General features: G+C 31.0%; 1 protein-coding gene across 2 annotated transcripts in view; it reads left to right on the forward strand.

Moving 5' to 3' along the window:
• Positions 1-20,962, forward strand: part of LOC128239916 (BDNF/NT-3 growth factors receptor-like) — an 87,532-nt gene that overhangs the window by 50,797 nt on the left and 15,773 nt on the right. The window contains exon 1 of one of the 2 annotated variants that reach the window (XM_052956369.1): positions 20,085-20,167. The exons of the other annotated variant lie outside the window; for it this stretch is intronic. Coding sequence (XP_052812329.1) covers positions 20,143-20,167 — 25 coding nt within the window. The 5' untranslated portion in view covers positions 20,085-20,142. Of the gene's footprint in view, positions 1-20,084; positions 20,168-20,962 lie in introns of those variants that run through there. 2 annotated transcript variants of the gene reach the window in all.

The raw sequence follows: 20,962 nt of genomic DNA on the forward strand, positions 1-20,962 counted from the left end.
TTGACAATTCCTTATAGAAAACATATGAAGTATTTATTATTGAATTGGATAAAAGGGAAATTCATCCATTTATATTGTTAGTACTTATAACTTTTTTCCGAAGGGGATATACTTTTTGAAGCGACGTTGACCAGCTATCTTTAGACATCGTCTTGATTGAGAGATCGGTATTGTGTGGTCGTTAATAAAAGTGCACGGACAAGATGTCGACCGTGCCTTATACTCAATACAATCACGAGCCATTTGTTTCAAGGTTGTTTCATCAAGTGTTGTCAGCTTTATTCGCCTCCCTGAAATTGAAAAGCCTTGGAAGGTATAAGAAGCATATTTAAAACATGTTATTGGATTTCAAGCCCATTCAATGAGACAACTAATAAGATTTCCGTTGCTATTCAGAAAATACATAAACATCAAGTGCCCGGAAACACACTCATTACTGATTTCCATTGAATCCAGCGGCTTGCTGATTACAAGTCACATACTTAAACATTGTTGTGTTTTTTTTATTTCAAGCCAATCAGAAAATGTTCAGTACATGTTATATAACAAGCTGTTGGAATTGTGTGGCTGAAGTTTGAAATCTTTATTAAGATTCATTAAAAGACAATGACATTCATTAAAGTGTGATTAGTTCAGTGGTGTTGTTGTTTGGTAATTTATTATCTGAATGTATAATCCTTTCATTTAAATAGTTTCCACCGTTTTCCTGCCAAATTTGACCTATATTACTATTATATCAATTCACATTTTTATATGAACCATCTTAACAGTTTTGTTTATAGAAGTGTTGTTTCGGTGAATAACTATCCGATACACCGTATAGGCAATACCCTATTTATTTATATAATCAGATTGAAGTTAAATTTTCCCCGTCGCTCTTTTTATGTCCTTTAATTTGATGGATTATGGCGAACAGATTCAAATCAACCATTGGAGCTATATTTAAGATGACGGCCTAATACCTGAAATGTTAAACACATACCTGCTTTACAAAACTTATAATTAAATTAAATGTTTAACGATTAATGTTTTAAGAGTTGCTAACAACTGATATATAAATCCACAGAATACTGATTCAGGCAGACAAGAGCTATACTTTATTTGATAACACACGTTTAAGTGTTGCTGACAAATACAAACAATTCAAATTAAATATTATAACTAAACTACAGCTCTCGAGCATTGCTTAGACAATTTCCTATGTTTCACATGTCAAACCGCTCATTATGGGAAACCAAGTCATTCGGCATATTGTCATTGTATTTCTTACAACAATAACGTTGCACACTTTACTTTAGTTGTATGCGACATTCGCCTTAATAAATGCTTCACAGCACAATTAGTGGTATATTTTTGTCATTCAATAATGATGAATGCTTATGTTAACATACTTATTGATGTTTCACAAGCAAGTTTAAGCCATTCTATAGGTATGTGTGACTATTATACCTTACTAAGCTACAACTGGATGAATATTGTTCATAGCTTGTCTATATTTTGAGAATGAAATGTTCACATCTTGAATTAATTCATTGTTTGTATGTCTGCTCCCTTTATGCTGAGTATTGATAAACTATTGTTAGTTTGCGTGTACTATTGACAAAATTTCTTACACATTGTGAATAAAGGCACTTTATCAGAAAGAGTTTTCTGTCACTAACGCTCTTTAATTTCATGCCCTCATTTAATTGCCCTGAATGGCAATTCGAGTGGCATTTGCACGAAAATAAGTACATGTTTCATGTTTAGATGACTGAAACATAATATGAAAATAAGTGCAAAAAAGAGAAATATAGTAGCATTGAACACACGAAATACAATGGCTAGTTGATTTATCTTTTCAATTTTATTAAAAGCCATCAGCACTGAAAGATACTATCCTATTATAAGGCAGAACAACAACAAACATTATACAATTGCATTAGCGTCTAAATAAAGGGTTGGCCCATCAGGGTTGTATACATCGTGACTCGTGATATTCAATGCTACAATCGGATAATTACCAATTATACTCTGTAATTTCCTTCCAGATATGGCACGCAATTTGGCGCTTTGACATGATTTAATCATTTCTCGAAGAAGAGGAAAATTGTGCTGGCGTAATGAATTTTAGCATAATCTTTATTCTATCATACATTTATATTCTAGGTTCCTACGAAATGGCTGTAGTTCATGTTAATACGACATTATTGATGTATCTTGCAAAACGTTAAACGCAAAACTCCTGCTTAACGTTTAAATTATAAAAGTAGTTTTTTGATATTACTTTAAACCATATTTATAACAAATAAGCTACGTAAATGCTTATGTTCTCAGCACGTTTGATATTTTCAGTACATCGTGGAATGATGAACTGAAAGAAACATGCCTTCTGAGATCATTAGTTTTTAAGGTGTACAGAATGGCATAATGTTTATCCATACCACAACTTTATCACACAACAACGACAACGATAAATAAGTGAAGCTAGAGTTTTTACATATGGTATGAGAATATTTTTTGGTCACGTGACAATTTATTTCAGATACGTTGTTTAATATGATGTATCGGTCTAAATTTATACTAGATTTCAAATGAGTTATGTCTTGCTTTAAGAACATTATGTTACAAAAAGAGGTGATAAAATGATTATTAATGAGATAATAATTGAGCTACTTATAATTATTTAAATATGGCAAAACATTTACGAGATACATCATTTATAGGTTATGTTCCAGATCTACGTTTGCTCTTTCTAAAGAAAAATCATACGAAACTCCAGATATATAATTTAAACATATTAGAATGAAAATTCAACTGGAATTCATTAATATTCAAATATAAGCATTAAAGAAATAATGGAAAATAGAGAGTTTGATTTAATTGAAAGCACCTTGTAAACAATAATATATACTATGCAACCTATGCATTTTAAACTCGTCTACATAATTTGAACACATCAGTCGAACAAGTTGTTTATTGATAGAACTTCTTTAAACATATGATTTATAATGACGGACATTGTAACAATTCAAAGTAACTTTGGCGACATTAGAATGTCTTGGAACGTTATTTTTATGGTGACACTATTTTGCAATCATGTACGATGTTATAAGGGGTATTGAGCGGTTTGAACTTTAACCCATATAATTTTTTATTTTATTTGAACAATAATTGTTACTAAACATTTTTAGGGGCGCATACGTGTTATTAAAACCTTCGATTGTCCATATTGATAGTGGAATTAGAATATATCTCATTATTTGCTGGACCAAAGAATTAGAATTTATTCGGTGACACATTTTCTAGTTTCATATAAATGGGATGATTTATAACTGTTTGGATAAAATGTCCGTTAAAACCATATCGCTTAATTGGAGAATTTGAAACGCACAATTTCTAGAACAGAATAATTATAAGGCTCTTAATGAACGTTAAGGGAATAATGATTGTAGCGTCCACAATGTATTTCTTCAAGCACGCATTTGTTTTGCTTGAATCTCTGTATTATGGTCATACATTCACATTGCAACTTTAACATTATGTTTACCTTTTTAAAAATACACGCCACATATTGTCAGTATAAATCTTGCGCAATATGCGACTACTTTAAAGAAAGCAGCGTAAATACAAGACCTGAGGAATTACCAACATTATCAAAGATAACATACAATGCTGTCTGTTCTTATCGTTTGTGTTTGTATACGCCAGTGAGTATAGGAACTACATAAATTTGAAATATGCCAACCATATAAGTATGTATATTCTTATCGTTTGTTTTAGCATACGCCGGTAAGTCTAGGAATTAAATTAATTTGAAATATGCCAACTTTGTGAGTATGTTTATAGTGTCGATTAACCCTGTAACATGCAAACGCCAGCTGTTGCACAATGACAATCGGTGAGACTGTATTTCTGTTTGAATTCAACAACACATTTCCTCTCTTACATTTACTTTTGTTATAAATGAAGTGACACTTACACACTAAAAATACGACGTTATAACCACTCGAAAGAATTTCAAAGCAGATGTGCGATAACTTTGCCTTGCAGATGGTTTTATGTCTAGTGGCTGACTGTCTGTTTCTGTGTGTTAATCTTTCTTTTTATTTCATATTGCTATGTTTTGACATATGTGGTTCCTATAAATTATAGTTTATTATAACATATGATTATTTCGAGGGTTACGATATAGGTAAACTTCTGTGTGTAATATTATCATAAAATAACGCCTAAGACAAAGGTCATACATACATTAACAAATACTTAACTAACTAAGTAAAACACTTATATAGTGTGTATACTTTTAAGGACACGTAATAATTACTGTTTAGACACTGTCAGGTTGTTATGGGATGTAGTAAAATGACTTATTGAGTTCAAGTAAATACTTGATATACTACATATAAATATATACCTTCGAAATATGTGGCCTGCTCTCATTCACCATTTCAAGGTAACACTAACAACCACGCGGTTTTTGCATATTTCGTAAATCATCGCGATTTCTCCTCACCATGGACGTTATCTTTTTAATATACTTTCACTATACGACGCGATTGAAGCATAAAAACGTAACCTTTTGACATTTTGATATGATTCGCCTTTCATTGCCTGTTTCAGTTGAAGGCTTTAGACTCTAGTGAAATTACGTTACTACTTTGGCCAATATACGAATAAGAATATGATTGATATTGGTAAATATTAATTTATCAGTGAATTAAAATGAGATAAGACTGTTAAAACAGTAAAATATAATTTATTTTGTCTTTATGTGTTGGCAGTTTTAAAGGTTCCAATTTTATGTACCTCTCATCACCTAAAATTATGTAGTGTTAATTGAGGATATGTTGATACACTTTGCTAGTTTCATAACAATAACTGATAAACCTATATCTACTTGGATATATGGACATTTATTTCATTCCGCAAGTTAATTGCTATTGTAATGTAAATTAAATGAAACTAGATATTGACTAATGATTTCAATTAATTGTAGTGGTAAGGAAGGGATTTACAGTCAACACATTTCCACTTTCTGCTCAATCATCGATAATTACCTTTTCCCCTCGGTTTCTCACATTGCTTGCTTTCAAATTAACTTTAACATTGCAGTCTTCTGATCGTATTTAAATAAAGGTGTAATTTAATTCGATACATTTTAAATCGCTAAACACCATACGTCAAATTATGTTATCATGTCATATCAGAATTTAGATCTGACAATACCTGAATTCATATTGCGTTACTGAGGCTTGTAGGCCAATGGCCTAGTTAAGAACTACCCTTAAAGGTTCATTTGCATATAAGGCATTTAATAAATAGGAAAAAAATATTTTTGTTATACTCTGAGAAGAGATATTTACTCTTGGACTACATATTTCGTTGTAAATTTTCCCGATTTTTTGCTGAACCAATTGTTTCTATAATGATTCTATTATGATTCCAGTTAATTATATATTCTATATACTGCCTTTTGAAAGCGTTATTCAAGCACTTATAAGTTTTTCCAACACGTACTAATCATTAATACACTTTTATGCAAAATGAAATAAATGAATGAAACCTTATCCGTACTTTTAAGCTAAGCATTCTTATCCGGTTCTTTGATTCAACCAATACCATAGCCAATTAAACTATGTCTAGATTGATTAACTTTGGCTTTGAGCCAACAGAGATTAGTGAAGATCAAGAAGAGGCGTATACTTACTTATTCAGTTTGCATGCAAAAAAATCCAAAAAGTTATTTTTAAGGGTTGAAGCTTTGTTGTGTCTGTATCCATATCATATCGCTTCTTTAACTCAAGAAAAATCAACTTATTCATAATCTTATATAATTACACGATAAGCTGAGGGCACTAAGTGTTCGCATATAATTTATCGCACTTTTTAAAAAAAAACACAATTAATTGTCAATTATTATCCCTTTTAGGCAAATACTCTAAAGAATAATTTTGGTTTAAGTGTAGGATCGCCGTCAGTATGCATACACACGTAGTTCTTACGTTTTATATTTTGAAAAAGAAAATAAGTTCAAAGACATTTCATTCACGCCAATGCATCAGCCGGAGAAACAGTGCCAACTCTCTACTTTAATGTTAGTACTTGTAACTTTTTTCGAATGGAATGTACTTTTTGAAGCGACGTCGACCAGCTATCTTTAGACATCGTCTTGAGAGTTTCGGTCTTGGTAGGTCGTTAGATATTGTGCACGAACAAGGTGTCGACCGTGCTTTATATTCTGTACAATTAAGAACCACCTGTTTAAATGTTGCTTCAGCAAGTGCTGTCCGCTTTGTTCGCCTCTCTGAAATTAAATAGCTGAAGACGGTGCAAGAAGCATAATAACAACATGTTATTGGATTTCAAGCATTTATCGAGACAACTTATACGATTTCCGTTGCTATTCTGAAAATACATAAAACATCGAGTGTTCGGAAACACACTCATTACAAATTTCCTTTGAATCCAGCCGCTTGCTGATTACTAGTCACATATTTACAGATTATCTTCCTTTTAAGCCAATCAGTATATAAACTTGAAAATGATAATCGTAAATGTATGATTAATTCAGTCATTTTTTTTTCTTTTTGTAAATGTATAACCTTATTGAATACTCCTTTCAAACAAATTGTTTTAAATGTTTACTGTCAAATTTAATCTATATTAGTATTCTTTTAATTAACGTTTGTAAATGAAGCAACTTTAACATTTTTGTTTATAAGCAGTGTTGTTTCGGTAAATTTATATCGGCGATCCCCTAATTATTTGTATCAACATATTGAAGTTTTTTCTATCCCGTCGCTCTTTTTTATGACCTTTATTTTCATTATCATGGCAAACAGATTCAAATCAACCATTGGAATTATAATTTAGATGTATTTAATATATACCCGCTTAACAGATTTATAATTTAAACAATTCTGAAACGATTAATGTTTTAAGAGTGGCTAAGAATTGATATATAATATCCACAGAATCCTAATTCAGGCAGACTATAGCTATACTTCATTGGATAACACACGTTTCAGTGTTGCTGACAAATGCATTCAATTCAAATTAAACATAAAAACTAAACTACAGCTCTCGAGCATTGCTTAGAAATTCCTATGTCTCACATGTCAAACCACTGGTGGCTTTGATAAAGACACCATTAAAAACCAATAGTGCTTAAACGCCTAGTTCTCAGTACATATGCCTATAGTAGTTATTATTCGTAAAGTTTGTTGCATATACAATTACTAAGAATGAATTTATGTAGCAAAGGCGGAGTGTCATAACAGGTATTTGGCTATATATTGCACTAAGGATTTGCATGGGGAAATAACATATAGATTTACAAAAGATGAATTTCAAAGACATAGGTAAGTTGTTTATATGACTTTTATTAACACATAGATTTACACAAGATGAATTTCAAAGACATAGGTAAGTTGTTTATATGACTTTTATTAACACGTCATTAATCGAAGCTTGTTAATCTAATGCCACTTTGTTTACCACTTGTCAATATGTGTCACGGTTCTTAGCCAGTTCTTAAATGCAGTTATTCGTTATATTATTCGTGATATCGTTTTTATTTTTAACTCATGACAAGTTTTAGACTAATAATTATATCGTTTTACTGTGGTTCATCGACGACATGTATTGATAATTCCCTTTATATGTCTAGTGATTATGGGAAACCAATTCATTAGGCATATTGTCATTGTATTTCTTGCAACAATAATGTTGCACACTTTACTTTAATAGTGTTATGCGACATTCGCCTTAATAAATGCTTCAAAACACAATTAGTATAATATTTTTGTCTTTCGATAATGATGAATGCTTATATGTTGACATACTTATTGAGGTTTAACAAGTTAGTTCAAGCCATTCTATAGGTATGTGTGACTATTATAGTCTTGCTAAGCTACAACTGGATGGATATTGTTCAAAGCTGGGCTATATTGTGAAAATGGAATATTCACATCTTGAATTAATTCATTATTCGTCTTTGTGTTGATTATTTATAAACTATTGTTAGTTTGCGTATACAAATGACAAAACTTCTTACACATTGTGAAGAAAGGCACACATTTTGAAGAAAGGCACTTTATAAGAAGGAGTTTTCACTCACTACTGCTCTATATTTCTATGTCCTTCTTTAATTGTCCTATATGGCAATTAGAGTAGCATTCACGCGAATATAAGTATATGTTTAATGTTAAGATGACTTATACTTGCATTGGAACATAATATAAAAATGAAGTGCAACAAAAAAGAAATATAGTAGCATAGAGCTCAAGATAGACAATATATAGTTGATTTATCTTTTCAATAATATTAAAATAAATCAGCACCTGAAGGATACAGCTCTATTAATAGGTAGAACAACAGCAAACATTTTGCACACACGAAATACAATGCCTAGTTGATTTATCTTTTAAGTATATTAAAAGACATCAGCACATGAAGGATGCTATCCTATTATAAGGCAGAACAACAACAAACATTATGCAATTGCATTATCGTCTAAATAGAGGGTTGGCCCTGCAGGGTCGTTTATATCGTGACTCGTGATATTCAATGCTACAATCGGATGATTACCAATTATACTCCGTAATTTCCTTCCAGATATGGCACGTAATTTGGCGCTTTGACTTGATTTAATCATTTCTCGAAGAAGTAGAAAATTGTGCTAGCTTTATGAATTTGAGCATTATCTTTATTCTATCACAACTATATATTCTTGGTTTCTAAGAAATGGCTGTTGTTCATATTAATACAACAGTCTTGATGTTTCTTGCAAAACGTGAAACACAAAACTCCTGCTGAACTCTTTAATTCTGAAAGTAATATTAATTTAAACTATATTTAGAACAAAAAAGCTATACTAGAATGGTTATATTCGCAGCACGTTTGATTATTGCAGTATATCGTGGTATGATTCAACTGAAAGAAACATGCCTTTTGAGATCATTAGTTTTAAAATGTGTTCAGCATGGCATAATGTTTTCCATACCGCAACTTTACCACAACGCAACAACAATGACAATAAATGAATTTTAAGTTATGTACATATGTAATGAATAGATATGTTGGTCACGTGACAATTGTTTGCAGATAGATTTTTGAATATGATGTATTGGTTGTTAAATTTATAGTTTATTTCAATTGAGTTATGTCTTGCTTTGATAAAATTATTTTACCATAATAGGTGTTATAATGAATGTTAATGAGATGATAATGCCTCATAATTAATGAAATATGGCGAACATTAACGAGACACATAATTTTATAGGTTACGTTCCAGATGTACATAAACTCTCTTTTATAGAAAAACATATGAAACTCGAGATCTATAATTAAAACTTATTACACAAGAAATTTAAGTCATCTGAAATTGATTGATATTCCAATATAAGCATTATAGAAATAATGGGAATAGGGAGTTTTGAAATTAATTGCAAACACCTAACTTACAATTAAATGAAACATGCAACGTATGCTTTTTAAACTAGTCAACATAATTTGAACTCTCAGTCGAAAATGATGGGTAATGATAAACTTTTATGAATCATATTCGTTGTAACAACGTATATTGTAATAATTCAAAGTTGATTTGTCACCATTAGAATACCTTGAAACATTAAACCCTTCTTAAGAACAATTACTTTTTATTGTGACACTATTTTGCAATCAGATCCGTTCATAAAAGAAGAAATGGTCGGTTTGAACTTATTAATCCAGACATAAAATTATTTATGTTATTGGAACAATGATTGTTACCAAACAAAATGAGAAACGCAGACTTGTTTTTAAAAACAATCTGTTTTTCAATATTAATAGTTGATTTAAAATATAGTTCATTATTTTGCTCGACCAAGAGTAAAAATCAAATCGGTGACACATTTCCTAGTTACATATAATTGGGATTATTTATAATTGTCTGGATAAAATGTCTGTTTAAACCAAATCGCTTAATTGGAAATTTAGAAGGCCGCTCAGTGAACATAAAAGGAATACTGATTGTAGCGTCCATAATACATTACTTTAAGCACGCATTTGTCTATGTTTTAAAGCTCTGTATAATGGTTATAAGTTTACTTAAAAGATTGGAGATAGAAGGTGCACATTGCAATTCTAACAGTTGTTTACCTTTCTTTAAATTACACGCCACATAATGTCAGTAGAAAGCTTGCGCAATATGCACATTCTTTACAGAAAGCAGCGTAAATACGAGACCTGATTAATTACCAACATTCTCGAAGATAACAGAAAAACAAAATGCTGTCTGTTCTTATCGTCGGATTTAAGCAATTAAATCAATTTGAATATGCCAACATTATGAATATGCTGATAGTGACGATCAAAAATGTAACATGCAGACTCCACCTGTTCCAGAATGATTATCAGCAATGAAGTGCCAGTACTTTACGCTTAGGTTAGAAAGCAATAAATACAAATTGATGAATGGCCTCTGACAATCTACAAATACGACGTTTTTATAACTCAAAATTTATTTAGAAACAGATGTGTGATAAGGTTTCCTAGATTGTTTTATGTCTTGAGCGATGACTTAGAGTTTCTGTGCGCTAATCTTTCTTTTTATTTCATATTGCTATGTTTTGACAATAATTGTGGTTTTTATACATAACAGTTTATTTATCATATGATTATTTTGAGGGTAATGATTTATGGTAAAAGTGTTCTGAAATCTACTTACGTTAAAAGGTAATGCAAACAATTAAGTACTCAATCAATTGAGTGCACCACTTAGATATTGTATATAACTTTAAGGACAGGAAACAACTTCTGTACAGACACATTACCCCTCTATTGTTATTAAAGAAGAAGCAATTGCGTGAGTCATATCGAAGAACGCCATTTTTACTCAGGAAACAATTAAGTAAAAGTTGTTGAACATATATTGATTATTACTTAAGTACATATGATTCTTAATTGTATTTTGTCAAATTGTAACAAAAAATAATAAATGGGACGGGGTTGTTAGGCTGTGTTTAAATGACTAATGCGAGTTGTCGAGTAAATACTATATATACTATATATTCAACAAGGCTATGTATCAACGACCCATAGTAAACACAGTCTAGGATAATACTGCTCTGCTGGTACACAGTCTTATTGTATTTACATAAGCATTTATATTATTATTATTACTAGAAGTGTTACTATAATTGTTACTATAATTATCATTATCATTATTATTATCATTATTATTATTATTATTATTATTATTATTATTATTATTATTATTACACTACTAATTACTTATTATTATTATTATTATTATTATTATTATTATTATTATTATTATTATTATTGTTATAGTTATTTAAATTTACATCAAATTAAAGTTGTATTGGAGAAAATGAGATCCGTCGATTGTACCATATCCAAAAGCTGTCCAAACGTCATATAATATCGATACTAGAATTTGTCATCACCTTAACGGGTTGACGTTGTCTCATCTGTAACAGACCAAATGTGTTGACGGCAATATTTGCCAATCTTAGATGGTAGCACAATTCAAGTTTAGATTGGATCTTAACCTTTTTCATATTCAAAGAAAAAATACGAATTCCGTTGCTGTTCTGACAATTATGGGAAATTTCATTGATTGGAAACACGATAATTATAGCTTTCCTTTAAATCTGGCCGCCAGTTCATTACAGTAACTAGCAAAACCACTGGACAGATGTTGTTGTTTTTTCCATTGAATTAGAAAACTTAATCGATGGCGCATGCTCTAACAAGGACATCTTTAAAAAAGCGATTACTTGATTTCAAGTGTATTTATTTGCAAGTCATGGACAATTAACTATCATAAACTAGTGTTATTAAATGTTATAGCTTGATTGCGCGAATCTCGATGGAAATGCAACCATTCGACATTTTGATATAATTCGTTTTTCAATTGTACTGTAATTGCGAAATATATTTCTGACCCGTTAAAGGCTTTTAAATCTGGTACACTCTATACAATTATGATACTCGTTCGGCCAATATACGAATAAGAATATGCTGTACGATGGTTAATATAAATTAACAGTGATTCAAATGATTAACACTGTTTTAAATAATGATATAATATGATTCAATTTGTCTTTATGTGTTTGCGGTTTCAAAAGGTGCCTGGCATTACTTAACAAAAGGTAGTGTCAATTAATGATACGATAATACAATTAGCTAGTTTCATAGCAGTAACTGATAAACCTATATATGCTTGGATATATAACGTTGCTTTTATCTCGCAAGTTCATTGCTATTGTAAAGTTAATTAAATCAAACCCTATTCCCCTCTGATCCTCACCAACTTGATTTAATATTATTTTGCTTGCTTTCAAATTCACTTTAACGTCGCAGTCTTATGATTGTATTAAAATAAAGAGGTCATTTAAGTCGATATATTTTAAACCGCATAACGCCACGTTCAATTTTGTAACCCCGGCGCATAATTCATTTAACATGTCATGTCAAAATTTAGATCTGACAATACCTGACTTCGATTTTCGTTACTGAGGTATGTAGTCCTGAGGCCTACAGCCGAACAACTACACTATCAGGTCATTTGATAACCTTAAAAAGGCATATTATAAAAAGAAAAAAACAACAACATATATTTGTTTCACTGTGAGAATAGATATTTACTCATGGAATACAAATTTCTGTGCTCACTCGGTGGAATACTTTTCGCTGAAACAAATGCTTTGTACTACATATTTTAGTGAAAAATTTCCCGATCTTTTGCTGAACCCAATGTTTCTATATTTAGTTTTATTATGTTTCCAGTTGATTCGGTCATGTGTTTCGAAAGCTTTATTCAAGTACTAATTAGATATTTATCCACACATCTTAATCATTAATACAGTTTTATACAAAATTAAAATAGCGAATGGAACCCTTTCCTTTCTATCTTGTAAGCTAAGCATTATTATCTGGCTCCTTGATTCAAGCAAAATCATAGCCAATTAAACTATGTCTAGATTGAATAACTAGATTGAATAACTTTGGCTTGGAGCCAACAGAGATAAGATGATATCAAATAGAAGCGTATAATTAATTATTCAGACAGGTGTTCATACAGAGAAATAACATTTTGTTAATTGTCACTGTTCACTGAACTTTTCGTCTGCCTTCACATTCAAATCAGATATCAGCGCGCACAGGGCTCGACCACAATTGAAATGACGTAACGTTCGCGTATAATTTGGGGCGCGTTTCTGAAAAACTACAGTCAAATGTCAATTAATATCCCTTTCATGAATATAATAAAAAAAAGTAGTGTAGATTTAAGAGTAAGATCGCAAAATATTTCATCCCATGAGCATCAAAATTAAATAGTTTACTTGTAGCTACGCCACTCGTGAAATATAGCCTTTAGTGCTCTCTCGGTGAATAAAATATTACGATTTCACACTTAAACAAAAAATCATCTCTTATATTAAGCCTTCTGATAGGCATAATATAAGGGCTAAAAAAAGACAATGAAGGGAAGACACAAACACCATCTTTCAACGTTAAGCTATGTATACGACTTTTATTAACACGTTACATACCATATTACGTCAATGTACAAGTATATTGTCTTTGATGTGTCAATATGTATCCGATTAGACCACAGTCGTATAAGAGCAATCTTGGGAGGCTAAATCAATTTTTTAAGTCATCTGACTTGTTTATGCATGCACATTCTTCGCGATTACCGATTATTACATTAAAAGTTTAAAACCAAATCGATACTTATGTTAATATAGGATTGATTTCTCGACATATATTAGATATTCTAATCATAAGGGGCATGCAGATTCGTTATACACATCATTGTTTAAAGAGTAATGACGTTACAAAAATGTGTCAAAAACGATATTAAGCAATATTTGAGTTAAAGATATCAAACTATACAAATTGTAAATATATTAATATGTAAATATTCAAAAATGATCATTGTTTACAGGGGCATGTTCTCTGTGTCTCCGTTGGCATTGACGTTCAAAATAATAATCTAGGACTAGAGAAGTACTGGATAATACTCATTCATATTTTGACTATATCTTGGAAATAATATAAGATATTGACATGTTCAGTCAATTCTTAATTCGTTTTTTATCAGCTTGTACAAATAATGTGTCTTTGGACATTAACACACGCTATATCTTCGTTTCCTGTCAATGAAACTACTGTTAGTTTGCGAAAATAAAACACTTGATATGTTTCGTAAAGTCAATTATTATTGTTATTTGAGTAGGCAATCACTGCTTTAGGAGCAAGTGTTATTTCTGTCTGTTTTGGGGCGGTTTGTTGTTTTTATGCTTCGATCCTTATTAATCGATTTATTTAAAAAAAACACCTCCATTGACAAGCCCCGTAGCCACTTCATTTGACGATGAACTTAGCGATACTAGTAATTCAATTGAAACGCAACTATATAGCGATTGACTGAATTTCGCAAATGTATAAGTAGATGTTTACATTTGTTGTTGAAATTTAATTCTAGATAAATTTGAAGAAAACAAAGATTATAGGAAATTTAACTCAGAGAAATAACTTTAATCTTTGTAATAAATTATTATACAATGCAAAAGCTCATAAACTATACACATCCTATCATTAGGCAGTATGAAACAATTCCAAGCATCGCTCTATTGCACTGACGTGACAACATAAGTATGGCTACGCCGTGTGGCCGATATCGTGACATCCATCATTCCATGTCCCAATAAGAAGATTACCAATCGACTGGGTAATTTCATACCTGAGGTGGCACGCAAGTTGTCGCTTTGCTTTGAAAAGTGAATGCGGAAATAGCCTATGCGACGTTCATTACAGAAGCCGATAGACAATGCTCGCTTTTCACCAATTAATTTATCTCAAGTCAACACGACATCCAGGAAATAAATGAAGGCTTCCAGACATTACTGCATTATATGTTGTTGTTATGTTTATGATGCATTTGTCTACATAAAGAAATTAAAAAGGGGTCACCCAAATATCAAGTGAAATATGCGTAAAGGCTTAACCAAATACATTTAAGATAAACAATTAGAGAAATTGTACTTGTTTTAACCAATTCTCAAAAAGAAGAATAAACATACTGACGTATGGCATTTGAGAATAGCATTTTATATTCTAAATAATGTTGTTTTTTTTGTTCTCATAAAAGAGTTGTTGGGAATATTCATTCAAAGGTCTTAATGTTAAGCTAAATGCAAAATTTCTGCTAAACTTCTTAAATCTTAAAATATCATTTCACAAAATCTTTACACTGTATTAAGAAGATAAGGGTATTTGTTTTATTAATCACTTGATTTTTATTCTTGTAGTACATTGTTGTTTATTTATATCTGTTATTGTGAAGATGCATCCTTCCTGAATTATTCTTGAAAATGTTCAGTTCCATAACGCCACATATACAGCATCGACGAGAATTATTCAGTTTAGCCTATGTTATTTTCATATAACGTAAAAAGGTATCTTGGTCGCGTGAACCTCATTACTATACGTTGTTAAGTATGGTTTATAGATTGATGAATTTATAATTGTTTTAATGGATATATTTAGCTTTAATTGCGTTTTTATCGAGCCATAAATGTTAAAGATATGAATTTAAATGAGATGATAATGCCTTTGATAATTATAACAATATAACAAACAACAATTAAGAAACATGTCAAAGATTATGTTTCGGATGCACTGAGGAATAGTTTGATAAAAGAAACCTGTTTTATTAACTTCAAAAACTTAAAACTGAAATAATTTTGAACTAAACTATATACATATAGAAAAGTTTAGATTGTGAGTAACATTCGTACAAATGAGGACTAGGCAAATTGAAAGAAGGATAAACATTTTAAACATAACGAAACAGATACAGTTTTTAAAACAAAATGTTTTTTGTTTTGTTTTTTTTCTCATTTATTTTTTGCATAGCATTCATTTCAACAAACAGTTCAAGAACAGATTCATACAAAACAAAATTCTATGCATTTTCTACATGCGCATACGCACACGTGCACACACGTGCAAATACGCGCGCTCACACATACACACACACTCACACACACACACACACACACACACACACACACACACACGCACACACAATCTCACACGCACACACGCACGCACACACACACACACACACACACACACACACATCGACACACACGCATACATTCTTGCTCTCCCCTATGGATTGTATGTGTATTATTATATCCTAAATAGTAGAAAAAGAGCTTCTTATGGTTTGTGCTATTATTGGTGCGATATTTGTTTTATTATTTGATTTTTAAACACTGCCATTTCCTTATATGCCAATGGGTTTCATATTTGTTGTTTGATAGTGCAATTTGCGATTCAATTTGTTCTCTCAGTATTAAGTATTGTTTATACGCTTGAAATGTTGGTACTGCTTTTTCATATTTTACTGAGAATATGAAAAATTTCATTTACAGAATATGGAAATTACAAATAACAAAATGTTAGTGCCTGACATCGATTAAAACTTGCAACATAGACATAAAATCAGTCCCTCAATTTAACCAACCTGATATTAAAAATAAAACCAGAGTGCAAGACCGTGATTACAATTATAATTATCACACAATATCATAAAGCGTCGATTGCATTCATATCAGAAAATACCATCGTGGCGTTAGTTTTGTTTTATCGCCAATCCTGTCTCTGAATAATAAAGTATGTATTCATACACTTATATATATCACACATATTAAATTAGGAACTATACATGTTTTTGGTTTAAAAACAAGTACGTCGGAATTCCTCGGTCATTTTCTATCGAAAACAACCTCGAATATAACCCAGTACATCTGTTAAAGTAGTTAATACAATTAAAAATAGTAGTATTATTAAATGTAGTGTTTTATCGTGTATTGCGTGTATTAGGTTGAAATGATTGTCAGTGAAGGGTATACTTGCATAATAATAAAGATTCCCATGAGTAAAGTCATTAAATTTAACTGCAATTTAGAAATAACTACGCGTAGTTGAATATAAGTATTTCTGACATTGTAAACCGTCCATATAATATCTGAGGTTGTTTTCGATGTAAAATGTCCGAGGAGCTCCGAATGATAGACGTTTTCAGTTAGCACCGCGGAGATCAATAAGTCACTGCTGGAATGTCGACTATGAATTGTTTTGACATTACTGAACACTGTTCCATCTCAATAACGTATATTGTCCATACAATAATTCCACATACGATCAGAATTCTGTTATAAATATTCTCATTTTTCAGTTTACCATATCACCTGACCTGATAAGCTGTCTTTTTAACTTTTTCTTTACGTATACGAAATATTTCATATTTCGTCAGGTCCAAATGTTAAAACGTACCTTTTACGCATAATAGATACCTTCATGTCATATTAGTTTACATGTGCATAAATATAAAGAGCAGGTGCTTCGAAAAGTCATCTGGCCTTGTAAATATAGAAAGAAAACGCTTAGAGGTTTGAACATTTCTCAAGATGAATAAATCATTGCGTATAGAATACTTTAAAAGATGTTTTTTGTGTTTATATTAGGAACATAAATGTAGTTTCCTTCGCGTACGTGGTAAAAAATGAATACCATGGCGTAGTTACGATATTTTGCGATCTTACAAAAAAAAATAAATACAAAATGACATTTTATTGTAGATTTTCAGACAAATTCAATGCGAAATAAACGTCAGTGTTGAAATTCCTTCGCTGACAATTTTCTCAGCCCTGTGTGCGCTGACTTTTTATCATGTCGTTAGAGTGGGCTAAAATTTAAAAACAGCGATTCATATAAATTGTTATTTTCACTGCTTGAAGCAGTAAAATATCTAAATACCTCTATATTTTACCTGAAAGAATATAATTTATTGATGTGTTTTAAAGACCAAACGTTTAGCAAGGAGATGACATACAACAGAGAATCAATTGAATCTGGCTTTAATTTACGTGTTAAAGATCCAATGCCAATAAGCAGAGCATTTTGTTGGGCTTTGTTTACCTCCTGAAACGTAAAATGTTCCGACGCTAACAAAGTTGTTATTGGATTTCAACCACATTCATCGCGACAACTAATACGATTTCCGTTACATTTCTGGAAATAATAGAATTTCCAGATGCTCGGATAAACAATGATTACAGCTTTCCTTTGACTTCAGCGTCCAGTTCATTACGTGTAATTTTTAAGAAATGTTGGAATACGTGAACAGCCTGTCATGTACATTCAGTATAAAGAGACAGTCTTAAAAAAATATACATACATTCCGTAATTCATGACCATAAACATGTGTTCTCATTTCTGTTCTGAGAATTTGGTACATAAAGAGTTAATCGAATACTACGTAGATAATATTGACATGTTTTTGTTTTGTTTTCATATACATTACTTTTAAATAAGACTTATATATAATACGTTAAAGATCACTCTTGCTCCGCATATCGAAAACAATGGTACTTATGAAGGATTCTGTGATTAACCTGAAAAAAGGGCAGACAGCTACGGTTTTTAAGATGTTTTGATATGACGATAATTGATCACTGTAAACCTTTTTGGACCAACCCGTCAACAAATATGTTTGCATTTTCAGCTATTTAAAACACGTTTACAATTATATTGTTATCAGTACTTGATATTTTCCATTAATGCGTTATTAAGTAAATAGTTAAAAGTTTATTACTTAATGTTTATGTTTGTTGTACTTGCGTATTTATTGATTTTTAATACTAGTGTCACGATAAGAGTCATTTCATGTGGCTTATTAATAAATGTAGACTCTTGGAATCAGAATGCTTAACTTAAGCGTTGGTTAAATGCGTCATATAGTTGATAAATGGTGTTAAAATCAATGCATTCATGAATTTTAATCAACAATACTTTGATATACGAAACTCGTTGTCCGTTCAGTATTTGGATCACCGCAGTGAAAGTGTCAGCTCTAACAATAAGGATTGTTGCAGTATGAAGCGAATTGGACAACTTAAGTCTGATTGCTTCTAGAACTTGAAACTTATGTTCGGCATGTTGACACTTGTGTTAAATGATCATATAATTTTGATAACATTATTTACAAATATATTGATGTTATGAGACACCGCTAATATGGTGTTTATGTCACTCACATGTATGAGCGTCTTTTGATTCTAATTATTGTTATTATGATTGAAATGAATTGAACTGAATCGGTTTTCCTATTTTTTCTTTTTTTAATCTCCCGACCCTGATTTCTCAAAACTTCTTTAGTCTCTTATAACAGGAATAAGCTAATCTATTTTTTTTGGTCTATAACATGTATTATATTTACTTTTTAAATAACATGTATTATATTTACTTTTTAAAGAAATTTTAGAAATTATGTAGGAATAACCTGTATAATTATCAAAATAAATCATTTTTCATTTATGAAAATCCATTTTCAGTATGTATTTTGGCTAATTGAAATAAGCGACTTAAGTCTGTTAAGCTTAAGAAGTTTCGAGAAATTGGGGCCTGAACTCTGTACGATTTACATGTATTATACTTATTCGGTTAATTGTACTCTGGATCCCATGATATTTTATATATACACAATGGAATAATTCTCTTTAGAAAACTAAAAGAACAGCATACAATATGCACATTTAACTATGAAGAACACATCACAGTACTTGTTTTTAATGACAATCATTAACAAAACTTAAAAGCAAAATAATAATTAATTTAATGATAAACAGACAGTCATTGTCTATCTTCGCTTTGATATTTGCCAAGGTCGTATTATGTCAAATCATTGGTGACTTTGATAGACAGGGTTTAAAACCGATATTAATTACACTCTACATTTGTCTTCATGTGTTAAATCTGATGTATATATTATAGCTTCGAATAATGATAGAACATGGACGCTAATAATGGGATATAACCTAAACGTTTCATTCACTGTACATGTGTTTTTTGTTCAGAATCTGAATCATATATTGAAGCTTAGAATGGTGAAATGGACAAAACAAAAATTGTTATGAAGACAGAGTTCTGATACGTAGTTCTTTGTGGTATATGTCTATATGTATGATTTATATATTGAAGCTTAGAATGATACAATGGATAACACGAGTACCGTTCTAAAAGCAAAATATGTTCGTTATATGGTACAATAATTGAACTATCTACAGAACAACTATGAGTTTCAACGGAATATACGCCGGTGAGCTGTTTAAACATAAATCATTTCCGTGATATCTTGAAACTTTCTAGTATTACTTTTTAATTCTCGGAAGTTGAATTTAAAAAAATAATCTAGTTATTCCTGTTGATTGAAAGTTTGAATATTAGACGCTGAAACATTAACTCGATACTCTACAGACTTGGCTCACTCAGTGGGTGGCTCTTTTGTGCATATTCATCGTGATAGAGATGGTTTTCATTGATGAAACTATATACAACATTCCTTATGAATAAATTAAATCGTTCATTTGTCTATAGGGCAGATCGCTTAAAAAAAGTTTTATAAACATGTTGGATTACATCTAATTGACAGAATTTAATGTTTTAGTTCTTAATTCATTATCCCAGAACCGATACTTCAGGTAATGTTCCTTTTGTGTTTGCTCTCTGGTGTGCTAAAAGGTTTGTGTGGCTGTGACAATTAATGACTTTATAAACTTCCCATGGCTTTGGTAACTGTTTTAAACCTTGAATTTGCTCGGGCGATCGTTGTCAGATTGCTGTAGGATAACTGTATCGTGCCTTTTAAGAGTTGGCACCTTTTCTCCCTCTTGATCCATTTGTTTTGCAGTTGTTGTCTGTATCCGATCGTTGAGAATTTAGAATAACTTCACTAGATATTTTATTATTTTTGCTTTGTTCTTTGCTATTTTTAGTGATGCCTGCTCCCATTCGGAACTTTACTTATGTTTTTAATAATGATAATGATAATTTCTGGGGAGGGCCGTTTTCTTATGATGTAATAAATTGTGGCCCAACCCAATTGTACAATAAA

This window comes from Mya arenaria, chromosome 7 (genome assembly GCF_026914265.1).
Source record: "Mya arenaria isolate MELC-2E11 chromosome 7, ASM2691426v1".
NCBI classification, from domain to species: Eukaryota; Metazoa; Mollusca; class Bivalvia; order Myida; family Myidae; genus Mya; species Mya arenaria.